At 36.3% G+C, this 24,971-nt stretch overlaps 1 protein-coding gene across 2 annotated transcripts in view; it reads left to right on the top strand.

The window, feature by feature from the left end:
* abcc8 (ATP-binding cassette, sub-family C (CFTR/MRP), member 8) overlaps positions 1 to 24,971 on the top strand; it is a 49,262-nt gene that overhangs the window by 14,367 nt on the left and 9,924 nt on the right. Inside the window, exons 10-28 of one of the 2 annotated variants that reach the window (XM_053476864.1) lie at positions 2,673 to 2,807; positions 3,172 to 3,334; positions 3,427 to 3,467; positions 4,000 to 4,145; positions 5,884 to 5,992; positions 6,099 to 6,215; positions 7,588 to 7,660; positions 7,910 to 8,015; positions 10,615 to 10,647; positions 12,210 to 12,239; positions 13,183 to 13,281; positions 14,116 to 14,200; positions 15,845 to 15,925; positions 16,176 to 16,313; positions 16,693 to 16,818; positions 17,682 to 17,778; positions 20,126 to 20,146; positions 21,545 to 21,792; positions 24,188 to 24,354. In XM_053476864.1, the coding sequence (XP_053332839.1) occupies positions 2,673 to 2,807; positions 3,172 to 3,334; positions 3,427 to 3,467; positions 4,000 to 4,145; positions 5,884 to 5,992; positions 6,099 to 6,215; positions 7,588 to 7,660; positions 7,910 to 8,015; positions 10,615 to 10,647; positions 12,210 to 12,239; positions 13,183 to 13,281; positions 14,116 to 14,200; positions 15,845 to 15,925; positions 16,176 to 16,313; positions 16,693 to 16,818; positions 17,682 to 17,778; positions 20,126 to 20,146; positions 21,545 to 21,792; positions 24,188 to 24,354 (2,015 nt within the window). The remainder of the gene's footprint in view (positions 1 to 2,672; positions 2,808 to 3,171; positions 3,335 to 3,426; positions 3,468 to 3,999; positions 4,146 to 5,883; positions 5,993 to 6,098; positions 6,216 to 7,587; positions 7,661 to 7,909; positions 8,016 to 10,614; positions 10,648 to 12,209; positions 12,240 to 13,182; positions 13,282 to 14,115; positions 14,201 to 15,844; positions 15,926 to 16,175; positions 16,314 to 16,692; positions 16,819 to 17,681; positions 17,779 to 20,125; positions 20,147 to 21,544; positions 21,793 to 24,187; positions 24,355 to 24,971) is intronic. The other variant, XM_053476871.1, reaches the window with a different exon arrangement.

Raw genomic sequence — 24,971 nt, 5'->3', positions numbered from 1 at the left:
CAGCACCTTCCAGATTTTAATAACCTGGACAGTTCTTAAGCCTATTCCAGTAATTTTAGCAGTCTTCTTAGTTCTTTTCTCCTCTTGATGCAGGCTAATATTTTGACTCTTCTAAGACACAGAAATATATTTTCCATGACCACGGGATGTGACCACCTGACATAGTTGTTTAGAACCTGAGGGAACAGAATCACATTTTCATTGTTTGTTTTTAGGCAGCTCAATCTATGCAGAACTGAACATTATCTTTGTTCTCCAGGTTTCTGGACTGCATTTTTAAACAACAGACTTATCAGAGTGCTTTTGTTGACTCAGTCCTCCCCAAAGGCTTGGAGCTGATATACTTATCGCTTCTGTACTCAATGCCGCTTTCAAATGACTTGACGTGGACTCTTTCCCACTTGGCATTACCTTCATCATTTTCACATAAAAAAAAAACATAAATAGCACACATCATGTGAAATATAGAGAATTTACCTTAGTAGTTTAATAAAAATAAATAAACCTTACCTAATTTCATCCTTTCATGACTGTCTGTGATGTCTGTAATGCATACCTCCCTTGAGGGTCCAGAGAGTTCAATTGTCAAATACATTAGAAACACACTGTGTTTTATACAAATGTCCTTAAAGGCCCTATAATAATCAAATGCAATTTTTTCTAATCTAGTTTCTGGTTTACCTCCACTGATGTTTTCCAACGAGGAGTGACTATATGCTGGTTTTAATTTGAGTATTAATGGGTAAAAGTCTTACCATTTCCTTTCATAAAGCAATTACATTACCATTGATGTAGTGTGTAGTCATGCATTATCTCCCAATTCTATTACAAGTGACTGCTGATTCATTCTGGAAAGAGAAGTGGGATTTTACAAAACATGTTTCAGACACAGTCACTGTGTATTAATAAAAAGAAAAAAATGAAGATTTTGTAAAATTTGACAATGGTGCCTCAGTGCTTTATGCTTTGGGCTATTGATTGGCAGGTTGTACATTTAAATCCACGCACTGCCCTTAAGCAAGGTCCTGCCCCTGAATAAATGTAAATATGATATAAATGAATAAATGTAAAATGGCTACTGCATATACTGATGATTTCTACACTCAAATACCCATACCATACATAAAGTCCCCAAAACTATACTCCATGGATTGATCTACTACCATATATACCAGAATATACAGTAGAATCTTTTGTGGGTTTTTGTTAGAGATAGATTAATTAATCTCTTTCTCACCCAAACCCACAATATAAAACATGTAGCTTGTTCTGTAATGTGCTTTGTAAAGAGAAAATCATGTTGGCAGTGCTCTTTCTGGGCCCATGAGAGCCCCACCGCCTCCTGCTCCACAATAGCCTATTTTAACAAGCTGTCATTTATTCATTTATTAGTGTTGCATTGCAGAAAATACTCCAGAGACATGTGGGCTGGTGAAGAATAAAAGGAATGGGTGTCCCACAATCCATCCTAGTCATTAAGCTCTTTAGTGAGTGAATTTCTAAAGCTAGATGGAAATCCACTTGTAACACTTTTAGGGTTTATTTTAAGCTTTGTAATAAATTATTCATTATACCTAATGGGTGGTTCACTATTTCTTTCTTACTACTTTTTACATTTATTTATAAGAAAGTAAATTAATTGATCAACTTCAGGCCAGAGGTATCTCTGCTTTTCAAAATAATAATAATAATAATAATAATAATAATAATAATAATTCTGGGCTGCATTGTGGCTTAGTGGGTAGCACTGTCGCCTTGCACCTCCAGGGTCAAGGGGTTTGATTCCTGCTTCTGGTCTGTGTTCATGGAGTTTGCACACAGTTGTTCTCCCCGTGCTTGGTGGGTGTTCTCCGGGTATTTTCGTTTTCCTACCACAGTCCAAAAACCAGCAGATAAGGCAAATTTGCATTACCAAAAAAACTCACCTGTAGTGTGTAAATGAGTGTGTGTACTGTATGTGTGTGCCCTGTGATGGATTGGCACCCTGTTTGGGGTGTACCCCGCCTCATGCCCTAGGATAGGCTCCAGGTCCCCTGCGACCCTGTATAGAGGATTAAGCGGTATAGACAATGTGTGAGTGATAATAATAATTGTTGTCCTGTTTTATTAGATTTTTTATGGCATATTATTTAAACAAAACTTTTACTAGTTTATATAAGTTTATTTCCTTATATGTATACCTTACTGTATATATTTATTCTATTTATTGTCAACACTGCACAATACTGTAATTAGCCTTTAATTGAGTATGTGCATATTTATGACTAGATTTTAATTAGTAAACATCTCATTACTTGCTTGTAATTGACCTTAAAGTGTTTAATGTGAAATGCGTTTCTTTGCATAAGACTGCAGTGGGATCTTAAATAAAATATGTATGAGAACAATGTGTATTTCTGGTCTTATGGTCCCTTTTCCCCCATTCTTAAGCAGTTGTTAAAAAAAACTCATTACATAGGATAATCTAAAACAGGCTCTGGGGTTCCTTATTTGTCTTAACTTTGGAAATGCTAAAAACAGATGCACACATGGTAATCTCAGTTACATAATTAGATATATTAGCTGAGTGAATTGTGATATTGTCTTGGAATGAGTGAATGTTTTCCAGCTAAAGAATCAAAAGATTGAACATAAACCAAAGTTACTAAATTCTATTCTTTTCCTTGTTTTAGATTATAGTGGGGGTAATTCTGCTTTACTACCTTCTGGGAATAAGTGCCTTGATTGGGGCAACCATCATTGCCCTCCTGGCTCCTGTGCAGTACTTTGTGGCTACCAAATTGTCCCATACACAAAAAAACACCCTGGTAAGTTAATCCTACTTCGTTTGTAGATAATAAGTATGCTATATGCTCAAAGAATGTATGCAGTATGTACATAAACAAATTCTAAAGAATATTTTATAGACAAAAATGAAAATATGGACTAATCTTTCCAAACACGGAAGTCTGCAAACAGGTATGAGTAGTTATGATGGATCCAGATGGGGTAAACTCAAAATAACATTCGAGTAATAAAGACATTCCCCTACCTTCCTATGTACTGTAACTACAGTCTAATCATGTAGAACCAGTATGCTCAAACCTTTATTAAACCTTTAGCTTTTTTACATTGATCTGAAGATAGGAAAACGTATAAAGTATAAGTACAGATTTGATGCTGTTTCTGTAGGAGTACTCCAGTGAGCGGCTTAAGAAAACCAATGAGCTCTTGCGTGGTATCAAGTTGCTGAAGCTCTACTCGTGGGAGCACATCTTCTGTTCCAGTGTGGAGGAGACCAGGAGAAAAGAGCTGACCAGCCTGCAGGCCTTTGCTCTCTACACCTCCATCTCTAGTGAGAAAGACTTTTTTTTTAACTGTAAATTTTTCACATGTTCAGGCTAAATGGAAAACATTCCTCTTACTCATATTTATGTTATTTTCCAGTATTCATGAATGCCGCTATACCAATCGCAGCAGTTCTTACTGTAAGTACATCTGTCTAAAAAGGATGCGATATGTATTAACATTGATAATAATAATTGGTTTACTGGTATAAAGTTTGCTGAACTTATATGCAACAGCACTAATACATAAAATAATTGCTGGTTTGAATATTGATATAATCATGATTTCTGTAAGGGGTTGTTTCTGTAAGTTCCAGTGTCTGCTAAGAATATGCTGTTATATAGGACGCATAAAAAAAAACACAAATCCTGTAATAGGAAAACAATCCATTAAGCATCTCAAATAACATGTATAATAACAATATATCTTTGCAGTATTATTCTAGGCCATAGTCGAACAATATGCCCATTTATCCTATATATAAAAAATCATTACATGAAGCAGTGTGAAACAGCCTCGTGGGCATCATTAGATGAGACTTGTTTTTGATCTTATTGTAGGTTGGAGTTGCAGCCAAAGAAGAAAATTGCAGTAATTAATATTGGTGTGTGTGTGTGTGTGTGTGTGTGTGTGTGTGTGTGTGTGTGTGTGTGTGTGTGTGTGTGTGAACAGACATTTGTGGTCCATGTGCACCTGTCTGATGATGCAGATCTATCCCCAGCTGTGGCCTTCGCCTCACTTTCCCTTTTTCACATCCTGGTCACACCTCTCTTCCTCCTGTCCAGTGTGGTTCGCTCTACGGTCAAAGCCCTTGTCAGGTTTGTCACTAATTGCACAACCATATTTATCTTTTATAGCAGACCAGTAAAAATCTTCTGCTGATCTGTGTTTGCATTCTAATATTACAAACACAGATCAGCCTTAACATTGAAACTATTAACATTAAAACCACCGAGGTTTTAGGGTCCCTCGTGGTGCAGGATTAGGCCCCTGCTCCTCAGGTAGTCTGTAGGGTCTCTGGTGGTGTGCTGTGGAGTCTGGCATGAGGATACTAACAGCAGATTCTTTTTGCAGTGTGGGTTGTGGAATGGGACCTCCATGGATTAGACTTGTTTGTCCCATGGGTGCCTAATAAGATTGGGATCGGGAGAGTTTGAAGGATGGGTCAGTGGCATTGGGGTGTTTGTCTGCTGGGCCCCATACATGGTGGCCTGTGGTACACTGTGTGTTCTGGTGCCTTTCTGCTGTGGCCAGCATTGACTTTATATTTGGCGATGTGTGCTGTTATTGGTTTTCTGCAGGTTTAGACTGTACAGGCTGGCCTTGGTGAGCCCTAGGTGCCCATGATCCTGTCACCATTTTGCTCGTTCAGTTCACCTAAAATGGTGTTGATGTTAGGGCTGATTGATGTGTCTGTGATATAAAATGTGAAGTTTAAATTTATTCAAACGAATTAGACCAGGAACATTTCGCTTCTGCACATGAATAGCATGCACAAAAAATATTCTGTCAAATAACATAAGTGTGCAAACAAATTTCTAGCATTAATAAGCAATTCTAACATTATAAACTTCTCTGAGGCTGTGGATTTACGATGTACAGGGAACCAGTGTAGGTTAGAATTAGCCATCCTTGCCATTTATCTCTTTCAGTGTCCAATAAATCCTTTCAGCCTAGTGCTGAACATGCATTACTTTCAAGCCACGGGCTCAATCTAAACAGAGAAATGCATGCAGCACTTTATGAAAACAGAGGATATAAAACATGTTTAGAGGATGTTATAAATTTTATATTTGTAGCACACCGTTGCTTTTTAAAGAAAGCAATAAAAGTGAGTAAAAAAAATTGACAGCTCATTGAAAACTAGGTAGAAAACAGTAAGATCCTGTTTTCTACCGGTTAAGATCCTGTGGACCTTAATTATGAAAGTGTAAGCAAAACATTTGAGTTACAATAAGTGAGTGATTTTAGGAGTGGCTGTTTATAATCATAAATCTTAATCTAAACTTGCATTCATAGCACCGGTTAAGCTATTGTACCTTGTGACAATGTCTGTATACATACAGTTTTACTGAATTGAACTGCATGTTGGTAAATCTTCTCACAAAACCAACACTAGGTCCATCAAGTGATTTATTTAAGAACATATGAAAACATTCTTGTAGTATATAAATTTATGGCCTTTTTGTTACCTCTATTGTAGGTAGGATTATTGGGTAGAATTGTCTGTAGGTACGATTGTCATTTTAAAAATGTCCCAATGAAATTGCTTTATCTTTTACTCATTAGGCTAATGAAATAATGGAGTGTAATTTGCCTCCCATGCGTTATAGCACAGTTGTGCTCAGAAATGATTATTAAATTACACTATTTATTTAAGGAACGGACAGCAAGAGAAGCTTTTATTCCAATATGTGCAAGCTATTTCACACTGTGACAAAATATATAAAGCAGGACATTGTATTAAGTAATTAAGCATCCTTATGTTTTAACTAAATTGATTATAAGAAGAAGATTGGACCACATTAACCCGCTAATAAAGCTTGTTGGGATTAGTGTGCAGAAGCTGAGTGAGTTCTTCTCCAGTGATGAGATCGGAGAAGAGCAAGAGCCCAAGGCCACCATTCCAGCCTCTTCCACCAACCACAGCAATTACCAAGCCCTTGTGAGGAGTCACTTATGATTGTTACCCTGTCTTTCACTTTACTTAAACACTTTAATAGCCACAGAGTAGTCCTTGGTGTGTCTTAATGTCTTATCTGTATTCTTAGCCACTGAAAGTTGTGAACCGTAAGCGTCCAGTGAGAGATGAGTGGAACAGCTTTGGGCTACAGAATGAGCAGTACATAGAAACAACTGCAGTGGAGGATGAAGATATCTGCATAAAAGTAAGCTATGATGAACCAGGCAGATTGGTACCATTTTTTTAAATCAGCATATTAGAAATCAATAATATTAATTTCTACCAATACGCCTTTTGATTTAAAGTGATTCTGATCAATTTCATACAACTGTAACAGAACAACCTTTTTCCTATAACTAAGATGAGACAATGACGAGACGTCATGGATATCAATAAACAATGAACGAGCCGAAGTCAGCATGCAACATTATTAGACTAAAGACTAAAATGTGGTTTAAAAAATAAAAACTAATAAAGCATCTGCCTTTATTTTCGTTAAGATTTATTTTTTGCCGGTGTTCATTTATTATGGCACGAGCAGCAGTATCTCAGTCATCTTAAACTCTTCGTGAGAAGAGACGATATTTGGGCCCATTTTCTTTATATTAAACTGGAGGGAAAAAGCCAATGTGGGAGGGAAAACAGTGTGGGCACACAATTGGTGAGAAAAATACAACAACCCTGAGCATCAAGGCATACCATAAAACATCCCAAGGTGGTTCTACTGCCTCTTTGTGGTAATTATGTTTAGTTATATGTAATGTATTTTGTTTTTATTATATTTTAAAGCTAAACTGTTGCCAAACCCATTAAGCTAATGAGCATGATGGTGACCCATAGGAGATATCTTTACTACAGTCCAAGTGTGTAAATAAATATTATTTAAAATTTATTTATTTTTTTTTAAGTTTTTAAACACTGTATTGTCTATTACTGCTCCTTTTGTTTTGTAGTAAAAAAAAAAGGGGGGGGGGGAGTATTGGACACCCCGCAGTTGTTGTGAAGGTTAAAAATAAATAGAATTAGCTAAAAACATCACATAAAAAGATACATTTTAAATGTTATAATTATTTTGTGAAAAAAATGGTTTTGGCTGGACTAAATTAACTGTAGGGTAATTAATAATATTTTTATTGCTAAAATCTTAAGTTTTTATTGACTAAAACTAGACTAAAATACTTAAAGGTTCCTCTGACTAAAACTCGACTAAAATGCCCAGACTTTAAATCGACTAAAACTTGACTAAACAAGAATAGGATAAAATTGACCAAATATAATAAAAACTAATACAGACATTTATCCTGAAACTAAGACTAAAATTTAAAATAGCTGACAAAATTAACACTACTGCTTAACCCTTTTTTAAAGACATGCCTAAGCAGCACTTTAACTTTATAGTATTTTTAGACTCGGACCCATTTACAATATACGAGCATAAGCATGCATTTTTGATGAGCATTATGAAGTAATTTTGTAAGTCGTTTTGGATAAGAGCATCTGCCAAATGACCAAATTGTATAAATATGCCACTGAAATGCATGAAGTGAGAGAAATGTGTTGTGTAATGATTTTGACAGATAAGCAGTGGATATTTCAGCTGGACAGATGGCGCACCCACACTTTCAAATGTGAACATAAAGATCCCATTTGGTGAGTTTCCAAGAATTTCTGTAAAAATGCAGCACAGCATAATGATAAGCACTGCAGGACTGAAATGTATGTTCCCCTTCCTTATTTTGTGTGTGTGTGTGTGGGTGTGTGTGTGTGTGTGTGTGTGTGGGTGTGTGTGCACACGCTTGTGCATGTGCATGTGTGGGGAGGGGTGGGTGGATGTGTATGTGTGTGCTTTTTCTGCGCACATTTGTGTGTATGTGTTTGTGTGTGTGTGTTTCCCACCAGGTCAGCTGACTATGATAGTGGGTCAGGTGGGCTGTGGAAAGTCCTCTCTGTTACTGGCTGCACTGGGGGAGATGCAAAGGATCTCTGGTATTGTGACATGGAACAGGTATGTACTGTAGCACATAATAATTATCATAAACACACCTTGAAACATATGGACACTTTATCCTTTTGGCCCTTTGTCTTTTTGGCTATTTTATTTTATTTATTTTTTTTGCTTTACTTCTCAAACATCATTCTTGAATAACAGTGCTGCCATTTGTCTCGACTGTGCAAATGTTTATTTTAGTGCAGTTCACTGAGTATAGGATGGAAGGCTTTATATAAACTTCACAAAGCTCTGGTAAATGAAAACATGCAACTGATGGATCTGTGACCCAGATGAAGTAGGATTCATTCAGGGGAATAAAGGTGTACATATTTTTGTGTTTACTTAGAAATTATAAATTCTGTATGCATCATTAGTATCATCGGAATTTACAGCAAGCTCATTTATACAGTTTATTTTATGAAATATTTAATTTCGTCCTGTATAGCTACCCAAAACCTGATCTTGTAATGTATTTGTCATTTATTTCTGCAGAGATCTGGGATAAGAAGAAAAAAAAAAGCTAAATACGCTTAAACTGCCAAAAATAGATAGATTCTTTATTGTATCTATAAAAATAGATAGATACTTTACAAAAGAAAATTTCAAATATCCAGTAGCAAGGATAATAACATAATAGACAATAGACATGTCAAGTGTGTCAGGAAAAAGACATGCCCAAAGTTTGATGCTACAGTACCTCCACCATACCAACCTGATCTTTGAATCTGAAGTTGTTTAGAAATGGATGGACCAACACACCAGTACCATTTGTTGGTCCCAGGAGTGCTGACAAACAAGCACCCTTTATGTTGGCACAGAGAAACAAAAGTGGGTGTGGAATTAATAATTATAATAATTAATCCTAAAAACTCCCACCTTCTGATTTATGTGCATGGAGTTTGCATGTTCTCCACCCACAGATCTAAAGACAGTCTACATGCAGAGTAGGCTAACTGGTACTTCCAAATTGCCATATTGCATGAGTGGAATGGCACCCTATATGGGGTGTACCCTGCGTAATGCCCCAAGCGCCCCCCACCACCCTGAGAATGAGTGAGAGAATAATCCTAACAAATTTGGGGTCTTTGTTGATATCGAAAACCATCTAACAAATTGGTTCTTGTACTCTTTCTTGGAGTTTGCTTTCATTATGTATGTTGTACAATCATTCTTCTCCTGAAAAATACCAGCTCAAAAGAATTCTTACAAGCTTTATATTACTATCAAGTTCATGTCCATGAAGAGTATATGCAAATTTCTGTCTGCAACCATACAGTAGGTAAATAAACAGATACAGTGATAGATAGCAGGGTGGACCAGTAGGTATTTATAACTCTAATGTAGGTAAGATCTAGGCTTTTTCTTTGAGTCCTTTCCTTGGACTCAAACAGCCAGGGCATAGAGTTAGTTATATTCCTACTCTTATGGAATTCTCTTGAGGACTGATTTTTCTTCAAATAAAACTGTGAACTCTGCTTACCTAAAGTAGTCTGTGATTGTAGCAGATGAGTGCTTGGTCAGCTTATCCTTCCTTACCCTATAAAGAGTTACACTACTTTATAGCAAAATAAAAGTGAATAGGCTAAAATTATGATATTGTTGAATTAAGGTTACATTTTAAATATACGGTACTTAACCCAGTCTCTATCCTATTCATACATTATGGTTTAATGACCTTGATTTACTGTCTTGTAGCCACATACTGTATATTGCAATCAATTAACTATTTGAACCCTTAACAATATAAAAAGTGAATTACAAAAAAAAAGAACTAAGTGCTAAAGAATTTTTATATGATCATGTTGATTAATGAAGGTAGAAGTGTTATGTGAAATGTTATTACATTAGACCAAATCTGCACTGTAAATAATGTGAGAGCTACTAGCACGATTCATGCAGCAGTACAGTATACAGTGTACAGTATATTGTCAGTATACTACTGTAGAGTATTACTATTATATCAGATGTTTATTTTAGTGCTTGCAATCTTCTTGTATTACGCTTGTCTAGGTTTTTGTTAATGACAAATTAGCTTTAAAGCATACAACATGCGATTTCTTTCTTTTATTCTTATTTTTACTAAAAAAAAAAAAAAAACAGGCTTTGCACACAGGTAGAACTGTCAGTCTTGAATTTTTTTGCATGGTTTGAATAGACTTCTCAGAAAATCTATTTATGTAGCTGTGGACCCAGACTCTGAATACACATAAATTTATTTGCATTACTTACCCCAGCAACCTTAAATAAGGCTCAGCATGTGGAATTTGTAAACGTTCACACAAATCAGTGTTTATGATACTAATTACTGTTCAAGTCATTCAAGATAGTGTTTAACAATGGGTCTGATTTTTATCTTGATTTCACTGGAATCAAACAATTTATGACCTACACATGTAAAAGCTTGTTATTTGTAAATTTAAGCTCTTGGCTTTATTATTTCACAAGCCATAATGTCTGTAACAACTAGCATGTAGGCTAAAAGCTTATTGAGGTATTAGCAGTTTGGATCTCTCCATTGAGCTAGAGAAATTGTGAACGAGACAGAAAATATTTATCTCATTCAAAATAATTGTAATTATTGACATGATTATTTATCATTCTCTTTCTGTCATAGTATTCCTAAGCTGGATTCAGAGGGAGATGAAAGGTACACATCCTGCATTTATTCTCTAACACAGTGTTGTTTTTCTGTATGTTTTCCAGGCATATGGTTTAATTTACTTGCTATAAAGTATGACAGTGTGTCACCCTGAACACAAAACTCATGAGTGTTTCCATGAATGTATGTACAGTACTTAAGCATTAATGCTTTTCAGCAGGTTTCTCTCCTGTGGGTTCTGGAGGGCTGTAATCTTCTCTATGTGATTGCCTCTGCTGGGCTCAGTAATAACCTGGCTCTAAATCTAGTCCCACTCAAGCAGTGTGTGTGCTCAGCTGCAGCCTTTCTCCTGAAGTCCTGTCTATTCAACAGTACAATGTAGGGTTTTAGAAAAACTGGCTTGGTAACACTCCTAAGGCTTTTGATTTTAAACTTCAGGAAAATACTTGTTTTTTTTACAAGCCTTTTACAGAAATATTGATAGCTTTAGTTAAACTGAATTATTGTATAGATCTAAAACAGAGGTAATGTTATACCATTTTAAATTCTTAGAGAAAAATGTATTTAAAGAATTCCATTTGACTGCAGCACATGAGCGTCATATATATTTTAACAGCTGGTATCCGATTACAAACTGAATCGATTAGTTCTCATTCGATTTCACTGCAGCACATAGCTGTACCACAACCTGACCAAGGCTTTACATTCTCTGTGTGAGGAAATCTTACATTTTTACAGTCAGTCTTTAGGATGATTGTTTTTACCACCATGTTGGCACATTGTTTCCCAGCACCGTTTTTGCAAGAACATACAGTAGACAAGGCAAGGTTAAGAGTAAATAAATACACTCCTATATGTTTGGCTATATGTTTTAATCGTTTCTTAAGGTAGGATAACGTTAAGGCTTCTCAAGGTCAGCACAATTTAATCATCCATTACATGTTCTAATCAGTCCTCTTTAAACCTGGGGAAATTAGTCGGTCAGTAACATGACCTTTCTCATATATTTTTATACAGTGTTGTATTGATAGAAAGTCTTTTAGATAGTGTAAGTGGTTTAAAGAACTTTTAAAGAGCTTTGAAAATAGAACGCTAGGTTCTTTATTTGTCATGCCTTTTATGACCCTAACCTGAGACTGTACTCATCCTTTCTCAGAAGGTGCTGTGTGTGTGAGAGAGAGAGTGTCTGTGTGTATGCGCATGTGTGCTGTACAGCAGCCAAGGACAGACAGATCTTGTTACTATTGGCTGCTTCTTGCTCTATGACATTTTAAGGCTCCAGGGCTTCCAAACAAGGACATTTTATATGAAATGGACATTTTCTTTGACATGAAGCAACTTAATTTGAAATTGTACCTGAAATCAGATTTTAGTTTTCCAAAGTCCTACATTTTAAAAATTGGATTTACAATAAATTAAAATGGGTGGTGCATGTTCCTACTGAAAGGAAAATCTATATTAATAAATAAATATTTAACTAAACAAGCACAATTTTTCTCTTCTTAGTCTGATTGATTGAAAAAATATCATGGAATAATATATATATGTGTGTGTGTGTGTGTGTGTGTGTGTGTGTGTGTGTGTGTGTGTGTGTCTGCTTTTGTTTTCAGTCCAGGTGCATCTGGTGATGAAGAATTCCAGTATGTATACACACACTCTCACAGATAAACACATAAGAAATGTATAAATAAGGTGATTTTATTTATGACACTTTTGAGTATCAGCCATAAATGTAGATTTAAGGTCTTTGACGAGACCTCTTGCATCTTGTATTGTCTGAGTGAACTTTTCCTATAATTTATGCTTGCTTAAATACTAATACAGTACTATTTTTTCATTTTATTATATTATATTAATTGAATTTGGTTGTTCGGTTTGGCTGTAAATTATTAGATAAACACTCACTTTGTAAACAACAAAATTAGGAAGTTCTTTGATTTCATCCCATCCACGAAAACTATTTCAGGTTTTGGCAACAATAAATTAGCCTTATGTGTGAATGTATGAGTGCTTTGGGATGAACTGGTACACCCACATCGTACCCATGACTTGGTATGGTTTAAACACAAGCGTTACAAGAACAAAGCAGTTACTGAAGATTAATGAAATTAAATGAATAAATAAATAAATAAACAAATAAATAAAGCATTCAATAATTTTTTATAAAATATATCTTATGTACTGTATAAAAAGCAATGTGTCTCTCAACCCTGAATTAAAACCCAAACCACTGGCATCAGTGGAATGACAATATAATACATATTTAAAGTGTACTGTATAACTGCTCATTCCATATTAACATAATAAGTATACTGCCGCATTTAGGTATAATTTGAATTTAAAATGCAGCATTAAAACATAATTAGTTAGTCAAAACAGGAACCCTTCCCTAATGCATAAATAGAATAATAAAGGTTTTTGATCAGGGCTAATCTGCACTGAATTTGGACAAACATACACTGCTGAAATGAAAGGATAGTCTACATGTAAAGGGTGAAGGTGACAACAGTCTCTCTCTCTCTCTCTCTCTCTTTCTCTCTCTCTTTCTCTCTCTCTCTCTCTCTCTCTCTATTTCTCCAACAGGAAAAGAGGTGCTGTTGCGTATGCTTCCCAGAAGGCCTGGCTTCTTAATGCCACTGTGGTAGAAAACATCACCTTTGAGATGCCTCTCATCAAACAAAGGTATTAATCTCTTGTGCCAGTCAGTCTTTTAATATGTTCCAGTTATGTTGGTGAAAGCTCATTTACAGTCCTCAGACTTTCAGTTCCACATTTTATAGCTCACAAAGTCATAATGACATTTTTAGAATGTTAGTGCATTTGAGTGCTCTTAGTGATGCCTGTCTGATTTGTTTGAGACCTGACTTTGTATCATGCATGTCTAATAGCCCAAACTGACACACCATATGTTGCTGTTTATCCATCTGGATGATGCTGGCAGAGGCTTCTCTTATCAGTCCTCCAAATGCCACTTCCGAAAAACTCATTTAGGGTTATTATGGTGTTGTCACTAGCTTGGGTTTTTAATGGCCTGTCTTTCAAAAATGTTAAACAGTAGCCTTCCGTTACTTTGGTGAAATAAAGTCTCTCTTGTTATTATTCAGTACGGGTCAGTCTGACTCACTTCTAGGTCTTCTGAAAATTGTGTTAACGATCATGCAATCATGATACAGAAAAGCCCCCGCCATACTTTCCTATGCCTGGCACTTTCAGTAAATGTGGTGGCCTTGGTGCACTTAGAAGACGTGACAAATCAGTCTGTCATTATGGCTTAATACTTTAGAAATCATCTACAGTAACAGAACAATCAGCCACACTAGAGACACAGCAGTCATTTGCATGATTTTCCTAGCATGAGCTACATTTCCTTGCTATGATCAGTTTGATGTTGCTTTTCCTGTTTTCGTACAACTAGTCAGTCAACAAAATATCATGTTGAATAAAATAGCAATCATTTTTCTTGAAAGAATATGCTGTGTTGTGTGTAAAGCAGCACTGAGAGTGTTGTTTGTACAGGTATAAAACAGTGATCGAAGCATGCTCCCTTCAGCCTGATATCGACATCTTGCCGCAGGGGGACCAGACGGAGGTTGGTGAAAGGGTGAGTGTGCCGTTAATCACAACACTCTACTGCAGCTCCATCATAAACCAAAAATCTATAGATCTATTACAGACTTTTCTGCGACAGCCAAGGAAACTTTCCCAACAGAAAATGTGCACATGTAATATTGTGCCCTTAAGTGTTTCAGTCTCATGTTGAGTGAAAATGAATAATGCTGTTCAATAATAGTCTGCACTTTTGAGCTTTCATTTAGAGTTTTTTATTTCCTGACGACAAATATCTCTTCCCTTGTACAGATTGCACTGTATATATTATCTGGTCACTGGAAATGTTTTTGAGGACCATGAGTGCTTTCCCACTCTCTCTTTTGTGCCATTTCTTTCTGCTGAATGGTTATACAGGGTGCACTCAAAAAGAAAAGAGCTTTGTTAACTGCCACTGGTCCTCTCTAACAGAAAAAGTAATCAGCAAAAGAAGATTTTTTCCTCATAAGATCTCTTGATAGGACCACCATTAGCTGCAAGCCTTATGAGACATGTCTGTATCTGATATGAACATGTCCTGATGTTCTGATAGTTTTGACCATTTTTTTTTTGCCAAAATTGTTCACTTGATAAAGGCCAGTGGTGAATAGCAAGTTTACAGTCTTACCACAGATTCTCAATAGCATTGAGATTTGATATTTCACTGGTCCATTCTAATGCATGTGAGTTTTTGGTTTTAAACCGCTACCACTTTTAATTACTTTCTAACATGCCTGCAATGTTTTTTTTTTTGTTTTTTTTTGTAATGCAGTTATTAAAATATCAGATGGTAAATGTAAGGCATTTATCCTATGTGCTTCTCCAATCAATGCAATTTTCCTTGTTTCACTTTTGGCCTAACTATCATTTAAAATGTAACACTTTCCTATTCTGCCACACATATTGATGATAATTCCAAAAGTATACTATATGGCCAAAGATTTGTGAACACTTGACCATCATACCCATGTGGTTCTAACCCCAAACTGTTGGCAAAAAGTTGGAAGCACACAATTATGTAGAATATCTTCATAGCAATAAGGTTTTCTTCACATAAACCAAACATGTTCCAGCATGACAGTGCTCCTGTACACAGAGCAAGGTCCACGATCAAGACATTGTTTGCCCAGCTTGATGGGGAAAACTCTAGTGGGACTCAGGGCCTCCTCACCCAACATCAGTACTTAAACTCAGTAATGCTCTTTTGGCTGAATGAGCCTTTCCATGAGAGTGGATTTCAATATAATAGCAAAGGAGGAATGGGTCCAGGTTCGGGTTAAATTCCCGGCCAGGTTTGATTCCTGTCTATACAGTATGTGCATGGAGTTTGCATGCTCGGTGGGTTTACTTTGGGTACTCTGGTTTCCTCCCACAGTCCAAAGACATGCAGGTTAGGTTAGTTGCCCAAATTGCCCTTTGTGTGTGAATGAGTGTGTGAGTGTTTGTGTCTGTGCCCTGTGATGGATTGGCACCCTGTCCAGGGTGTACCCCGCCTCGTGCCCTAAGTCTCCTGGGATGGGCTCCAGGCCCCCCGCTACCCTGAATACAGAATAAAGCGTATAGACTTCATGTTGAAACTAAAATAGCATGTCATAGATTTTATTTCTTACTTTCCCTTTGTACTTTTTCCCTTTAATGATCTACTTTGCTCTTTTGACAGGGAATCATCTTATCAGGGGGCCAGAAACAGCGAATCAGTGTGGCTCGTGCCCTTTATCAGACCACCAATGTAGTCTTCCTGGTGAGTCTAAACACTGATGCGTAAACTCAAGTCAGACTCCTAGCAAAAATGATTCTTCGCTCCTAAACAATGCGAATTTGAAACGTCTCTGAAAATACCTCTCTGGATACCTTTACTAGCTGTCACACTTTATTCTTGCTGCTTTCCAGGTTCTTGAACGTGATGCTGTGCAATTTATTACTGCCTGTAAAAAGTATAAAGTATAAAGTCAAGATGGATTTTCAGACATTGTCATGTTTTTTTTATACAGGATGACCCATTCTCGGCACTGGATATCCATCTGAGTGATCATCTAATGCAGGAGGGTATTCTAAAATTGCTCCGGGAGGAGAAAAGGACCGTAGTGCTGGTCACACATAAACTACAGTACCTGCCTCATGCAGACTGGGTACTGATTCATTCATTTTCTGTTGGGATAATGGATGAAATGCATTGCCTTTTCTCAGTTTTTTTTTATGAAGTTCTAGAGTGATAGATTAGCAGCAATATACTCTTTCTCAGTGACCAGCATAATGAAAGATTTGCGCCTACACTTATCTCTCTGCTTTTGTGCCAGTGACGGATGGCACTTAAGCTGTTTACACCCTCACCAATGTCTATTCTGCAGCTTTTAATATAGCAAAAAAGGCACTGTTTCATAGACAGCTATGGAATTCACATCCATTTCCTCTCTTTTATATATATATATATATATATACTGTATATATAACCTGGCTGATTGTAAGCAATGTGTTAATGGGTTGGATATCTGTTTGAACTCTTGATAGATCATTGCAATGAAGGATGGTACGATCCAGACAGAGGGCACACTGAAAGACATCCAGAAATCTGAACCTAAACTGTTTGAGCAGTGGAAATCCCTCATGAATCGCAAGGACCAGGAATTTGAGAAGGTACTGAAGGAGCAACTGCACCATCCTAGATGAGGAAAGCGAAATGATTTGAGTAGATTGGACATGTTCATTTTCAGCCCTAGTGCACAAGTCTCTTCTGTTCAGGCAGCACAGCTTACCTATTAAAGTTGAGAAACTTATGATGGGTGTAGACACCTTCCAATTATATTATCAGTTATGACTGAACATACAGGGAGGCACAGGAAGGCTAGTGCCCCCAATGTCTCACTTATTTTGCCACCTTAAAATACACTTTCAAGCCAAGGGAAAACTTTAGAATATCACTATTTTGTGTATTTTTCCTGACAGAATGGAATAATTTTAGAACATTACATACACACTTACCTAGCCCATAATATTGGACTTCTTTGATATTGTCAGAGCATCATCACCAGTTGGTAGTGGGCCTCTGATGCCTACTAGACTACTGTAATTCCATTGTTTTCAGATATAATAAGCTTCATTTATTATAACCTATGTGTAACCTATATGTATATTTTATGCTGAATGTTCAAATCTGATTTTTAATAATAATTAATTTAGCATGACCATGGACAATTGTTGTGAGACAATTGCTGTGAGACAAAATTACAATTTACAAAGCCTATTCATATGGACCTGTATGGAAGACACTTCATATCTAGTCATTACAAAAAAAAATCATTTAAATTGTTTGACTTGCAAAGTATTTAGAATTGCAAGCTTTGTTGCTCATACCATGGCAGTCTTATTAACTATTCTTCCAAATCCATATATTGTAACTTATCCCCTGTTGTCATTTAAACCTACAAAGACACCAGTAATGGTGTCACTAGATTGTGCAAAATGTCTGCTTCATTATTAAATGGCTGGCTGTGTTTTAGGAGACCGTAGCAGAAAGCATGACGATATTAGAAAGAAAGAACCTGAGAAGGGCCATGTACTCCAGAGAGGCACTGAAGACAGATGAAGAAGAGGAAGGTAGGGAAAACACACTTTTTGGAATGGAATGGAATATACCTGTTGTACAGGCATATTCAAGGCATATTCCATTTTTCCATTTTTGTGCTTTCAGTGTGTGATGTTTCTGTTTATGGTCTGGTTAAAATGGTATTGCAGTAGGATTGCCTGCTATACAATACACAAAGCCTTTGTTTGAATGATCTGAGAAGACAGTTTGCTTTCATGTTGTCATGTCTTTGTTTAAAGTCATGCCCTGTACCTAACAGCCTGTTTACAGTTGGCAAATATGCCCTTCTGAACTGGTATCCGACATAACTGTTGTTACTGAGGTTTTTTTTGTTTTATTTTATTTTTTACCTCTGTGTGAGGGTAATGATCATCGTGACCTATCAGACGGAAGTCACTGGCAGACTGCCGGACGCCTGGCAGTCAGCCTAGTCGTAGTAATTACTAAAGGTAAATGTGCCAAATCCCATGTCATAAAAAAGACTAGAGCAACCTTTAGCAAGAAATGCCGCTATCTGCATATCTCCTCCTGAATAATTTTTTAAGTAAGATTCTATTTTCTTCAAGCAGTAAAAGCTGGCACAGATTGGTAATATTTATCATTATGAATCTTTTTTAGCAAAAATGGGGATGTTAAATATAATCACCTAAATATTCTAAGCATGAAATTGTCTTGCTCAATGGCAGATAATTTTGCATAATAAGCTTAACTGTATCATATAAAAATCTCATAATGATTATTATTATGGCAGCACGGTGTCTCCTGGTTCTATTCCCACCTTGTGCATGAAGTTTGTATGTTCTCCCAGTGCTTGGTGGGTTTGCTCCAAGTGCTCTAGTTTTCTCCCATTGTCTAAAGACATGCAGATTAGGTTAATTGGCATTCCCAAATTGCCTCTAGCGCCTAAATGAGTGTGTGAGTGTATGTGTGTGCCCTGTGATGGATTGGCATCCTGTGATGCCCTGTGATGGATTAATAGTCCAGTTTGTACCCTGCCTTATGCCCTAAGGCTCCTGGGATAGGCTCCAGGCCCCCATGACCCTGTATACAGGTTATTAACCTAGTTAACCCAGTGTAAGTATCTATCCACTGATGTAAATCTATCCAGTGATATATACAGGATAAAGTAATATAAACAATGAGTGAGTAAGTTATGATTATTAGATAAATTTGCTTTTGCTCAAAATATTTCTACTTTTTGCCAGAAAACATATTTTTGTTCAAAGGTACCTGTTGCATTGGAGTAAATAAACCCAAGAGAGGGACATTATTTATTTTCCTCACCGCATTTATTTTTTACTACAAAGTGGAATGTACTAAAATGTACAGTATAGCCTTCATGAAAGCTTGAATTTAGTAAGCAATAAACTCAAGGTAATGTTTATGGTTTGAGTAAGTTCTAAAACTATTCTAAAATAGAACATTAATAGACCAACTAATAATCTGTGATATATGTTAAAAAAATTAAAGGGAAAATAATACTTTGAAGTAAGAAATAAACAAAAAAAAAATGCTTTTTTTTTTAGATGTTGAAAGTTACTAGTACTTTATTTTATTGAAAAAGAGAACCAGACTATTTATATAGGGCCAACAACATATGTGGATCTTACAGTACTGAATTCTGTTTGCTAAATAACACGGCTAGCTAGCTAGCAAGCAAAGGATAGCTACCAAAAAAAAAATCTTAGTTGTACAATTAGCTAGTGCAAATACACAACTGGACTAAATTCAGTAAATAACATAAGATAGTTAACTGTGTATACCTATAAAGTTATCCTTAGCCGTTCTCTGAATAGCCTAGTTAGCTAGCATACTGCAGATACTGTACACTGCAAAGCTATTAAAATAGGTATATTGTTCTTGGAACAGGGAATGCTAAATAGAATCCAGTTAACGAACTAAAGATGATTAACAAGTTAACAAGGAAAGAATTGGATGCATATGGCATATAACCTGTAATTAATTATTACAACAACAAAATGATATTCCTGTTGACACAATATGACTAATACAAGACAATTCTTATTTGCAAATGCTCAGTATAATAGTTTACTCTGCTTGGTTTGCCAAAACCCTAATTACAAACCAGACTATTAAACAGAGGTGTAAGGCTGTAAATGATACTGTTTCCTGCACAGCTACACACCATGCTTCTGAAAAATTAAGACAAAATAGAGTTCAGATGTCTTCCAAATGTGACAGCATTTATCTCAAGTGTGTGTAAATGCTGCCCTAAAGTGTACCCTGCATTAAACTGATGTTCCTCTTACACGCTGCTCATGTGGAGTGTTATCAGGCTATGTTCTCTGTCTCTGTGTGATGAATGTTGCTGGTTCTCTGGTCTGTGTGTCCCTGCAGCACTGGGGATAGCACTCACAGGTGTGGGTGGACAATGGTTTGGTAACTGTGTAATGTGTAAAGCTTGTGTAAGGTGGTGGTGTGTGCTCCGTCACTGCTGTTGGCTGCATGCCTTCATTCATGTAAAGTTAAACAGCGCCTCCAATAATCCCCTCACTGTATAGCATGAGCATTACAAACTAAATGCTTTTGTGCCACACTGTGTTTAATTCTTTCTGTTTGTCATCAGCTTCATGCTTATTCATATCTACCTCTATGTATTATTTCTTTCAGTTTCCCAGCACTCTCTTCATAAGCACTTAAAATTACAGCATGAGGTTGCTTCTAAATTTAGAATTGGGAGCGGGTGGAAGACCTTTATATCAGCTCTTTGATGATCTGTGTAGGCGTTCCTCCCCGAGGGACGTAAATTAACATGATCTATCTGTCATGGAATGAACAGGGACCCTGTCCCAATCCTTCCCTTATTTTTAACCTCTGTTTACTTTTTGTTCTTCATCCTGTTATTTATCCTCTTTTATTTAGTGCCAAATTTTAAGCAAGTATCTTGCTTATGATTCTTTTTTCCTCCTCTTAAATTTATCTCTTTATGTGAAAAGCTTGGCAGTTTGATTCATCAACTGTATGATTATAGTAGGGATCTGGGTTTTTATGTTGTGTAGGGAATGTAGAGAATAATGTACTGAATGCTGTGTTTTTACAGCTTTGGAATAGTCTGATAATATTTATGTAGTAAAGTGCATGTCCTTTTACTGCATAAAGTAATCAGCTGACTACAGAAAATTGCCTCTGCTGACATGTGACAGAATCTTCATCCGGCTGACAAAGGTAATAATAATAATAAAAATAATAATAATACCAAAATCTAAAAAGTTAAAACGCCCAAACAGTGCTTTTAAAGTTTATAATATAATGTGTTGTTAATAAAAGCGTCAATTAATTAAATATAAAGTTTATTGATTCAAGGAGTTTAAAAAGAAAATACTCAAAAACTATACGTTTGCCAAGTTAAAGACTTGTTTAAAATAATAATAATAATAATAATAATAATAATAATAAAAAACACACATACACATTCCTAAAGTGCTTAATTTAGATATTTGGAGGATTTGCGTAGCATTAATCAGCAGGTCAAGATTTTGTCTGAAATTGCATGCCCAAAGTGGGTGGGGTCTATGAATGGTGAATGATATGCCAGGAACCAAACCATCCTGCACTTTTTAATACTTAAAAAAGTGCTTAAAAATTCAGTAGTTTTCATCTCTGATTGAATTATTGCTTGTGGCAAATTCTTCTAGCAAAGCTTGCTCACCCTTGCTGTAATTGCTTAATTTCCATCAAGTGCCACCCGATGTTTCTCATCCTGAACACAAAAGGAGCAAATGAGTTTGTCGCTCATCTCTTGTTATGTACCTGCAGAGGAGTTGGTGGAGAGTGATGATGAGGATAACCTGTCACAGGCAATGAGACACAGAACTACAATCCCTTGGCGTTCGTGTGGAAAGTACCTGAGCTCAGCAGGTTTGCTGCTGCTACCCCTTCTGGTGCTCTCTCAGCTGCTCAAACACTCGCTCATGGTGGCCATCGACGTCTGGCTCGCTCACTGGACCTCTGATGTCATCAATGCCAAGATCAACGCGGCTCAACACAACTGCACACTGGTGCAGGTACAGAATAATATCTCACTAGCCTAATCTTTTCCATACTCTTGTGTGACCTTGCATTTAAAAACTATAATGAATATGTAACTCCCCTTGGTTGGTTGGTTTTTATTATACTGTTTGATGCTTGGGTTATTACATAGCTCTAAATTTACACTTTTAATTTAAAAAGGATTCAAAAAATGTGTTGGATGAGCTTAGTTCAATATAATAATACTTTATGATTCTATGGGAGAAAAATGACTTTCAACAAGTATGGCTACCCTTATGAACATCTGTGATGATATGACAGTCCAGTTAAGACTGAGACTTAAATGGTACTTGTGCCACCAATGACAAATATAAGCAATTTAATTATCCATTAACTAACTGAATAGCACTTTGGAAGTCACACATTGTTTTATTTTTAATGAGCGTTAAAAGCATAGGGCTGTTTCTGTACCATTTTGATTAGCAATTATCTGTGCTTAACACTGAAGGCAGTCTTAGTGATGACTGTGTTATTTCACCATTCCTTAAATATCACTCCAGCAGTTCTTATAAAAAAATGTTTTTGACAAAATCTTTCGAAGCTGTAGCAGTGTGCATGGCTGTTACTTTAGTCATTAACACATTCGACACAGCAGGTGGAAGGTGTTATCTGAGAAAGTGAGAGAGGTATTCAAGTACATCAGCTGTGCTTTGAGACATGACGGGTGCCGGATACCGATCACACATCATGTGCTGCTGTAACAGGATACTTAATACAGCAAGTAGAGCCATGTCTGTCCTATTTCAAGTGAGTGAGTGTGTGTGTGTGTGTTTGTGTGTGTGTCTAATTTAATATTCTACTTGCCCTAATCCCGTGTAATTTGGTGCTTTGATACAAGACAAAAAAAGATAACACACATGCGTGCAAACAGCTTAAAAAAGTTTATAAGTTTACTGGTGCAGTGTTGTGTTATCCCTTAGGCTTTTCAACATAGATGTTCAGTGTGAACAACCACAATAGCTTTTTTGGGAGCTGGTGCGGTAAGAGAAAACATGATAGGGACTAAACACATGCTTTTATAAATACAGACAGCTGGGTGTTTTTTATTGAAGCCCAGCAAAACAACTGTACATTTCATTATGTTTGTGGGGTTATTTTTAGGAACTGCTAAAAATACATCATAATGTCTTTTGATACATAACAAAAAGTGCAAATTTGCTTAAATGTTAATGTAAAAAGATTTACTTTAATTACATCAATTTTCAAATGTTTTTACTTTATTTAACACTGGTTGCTTTTGCATTGAAGAATGACTTTTAATCACTGGTGGTCTAAACATTGGTTAATGCAGCTTGATATATTTTTTTAAAGAATTGAATATAAGTTACTTTGCTAATATAATGGTGTAATAATAAAGTTTGTAAATTATCAAGTTTGTGAAGTAAGAAATAGCACATTAAATGCACTGTTACACTTTAATAATCCACTTCAATGTGCATACAGAGTGTATTACAGTAAGTGTGTCAATTTATTTAAACCAAAGCATTTTGTCTGTGATTACAATTTGCAATTTATTATTGTATGACATGCTAAAGAACATCTAAAAAAACAGTTGGTTCCTGTTATACTTTCAGTGTAGCGTCTGTAAACACAAGTCTCCCAATCAGATAGAATTTTTTTTTAACTAAACCTAAAAAACATATGACCCATGACATATGACAACAAATTTGACTAGATGTATATTTCTTTGTCAAACATCACATTATGGTGTGGCAAATGAACATTCCTGAAATTATACCCTATACCATATATGAACATATACCATATTATAACCAGTGCATTAATACAAACTAGTGGTTTATATTAAAGCCAGAACACATTGCAGTTAAAGTAATCCACCACGTTGTGGTCCATAATAATATAAAGCATTAAAATGCTTAGATGATATAAAAAATATAAATATTTTTTTCATGATTGTTAAATACAAATGATAAAATCACATTTGTATGTTTCAGAATATGCAAATATGTGGGAGATTTCAATGTGTTTTTTTTTTTTCTTTCTTCTGCTTTGCTCACAATTTTTCTCTTGAACGCAGCCATTAAGTAAATACAGGCATTGGTAGTTTTTGTCGCTTTGGCTGCCACATTAGTGTTGTGGGTCTTACAATCATTAGGATAATCTTCCAGGGGGTCAATACTGCTTTGCTGTCAATAAAACATTACGTCGCTTTCTCTCTCTCTCTCTCTCTCTCTCTCTCTCTCTCTCTCTACTGCCATTGCTGGTACAGTTATTGTGATTTCATGTTTAAATCACAGAGTAATACTATTACATCATTTTTAATCACACTTAACACTCTCACATGATCTTAGTCCTGTCACATGCTTGTAAGAAAAAAAAGAAACAGATTTTATGTGCTTTTGATTGCAGGACTGTGGGTTTAGTTACTCGTCGTATCTGCTAGTGTTCAGTATGCTGTGCTGTCTGGGCATTGTGCTGTGTTTGGTCACGGCTGTTGCCGTGGAGTGGACAGGGCTGAGTGTGGCCAAAGAGCTGCACCATAACCTGCTTAATAACATCATACTCGCGCCTATGAGGTATGAAACTTTTTGTTTATGTGTTTATTTTGTGTGTGTGTTATTTATGTGTTTATTTTTTGTGTGTGCGTTTGTGTGTTTTCGTGTGAGTGTGTGTCTGTGTTTGTGTGTGTGTGTGTGTGTCTGTGTGTGTGTGTGTTTGCGTGTGTGTGTGTGTGTGTGTGTGTGTGGGAGAAAGGAAGAGAGAGAATGCTTTTCTGGGAAGATAACAATAAAACCATTACCTTGTTGCATAGTCAGGCTCCACTGAGCTATTTTCATGATGACTGATGTGCCCATCTGTCTGAGTTCTGGACAACAAACAGTGATTTTGCTTTTAGTTCCATGGCAACAGCACAGGGTTGTCCAGTAATGAAGAAGGTAATTACACACTGTGTGTGGTCAGGTGACAAATGATCTCTGACCCACTCACCCTTCATGTGGTTTAGAGCCACTAAACGTTAACCCAAGACATTATTACGCTGTAAATAAGCTACATGGATGTCATTACTTAAATCTGGGTTTAGAATCGAGAAAAATATTTGACAGGGGAAAGCACTCCTCATTGCTTTAGTGGCTAACTTCACCTGGACACTGCAAATTTGCGCATTATAAAAATTGCTGCTGTAATGACAAAC

This window comes from Clarias gariepinus, chromosome 2, assembly GCF_024256425.1.
Source record: "Clarias gariepinus isolate MV-2021 ecotype Netherlands chromosome 2, CGAR_prim_01v2, whole genome shotgun sequence".
Classification (NCBI taxonomy): domain Eukaryota; kingdom Metazoa; phylum Chordata; class Actinopteri; order Siluriformes; family Clariidae; genus Clarias; species Clarias gariepinus.
Note: the sequence above shows the minus strand (reverse complement) of the source record. Positions and strands in the feature narration are given on the sequence as shown.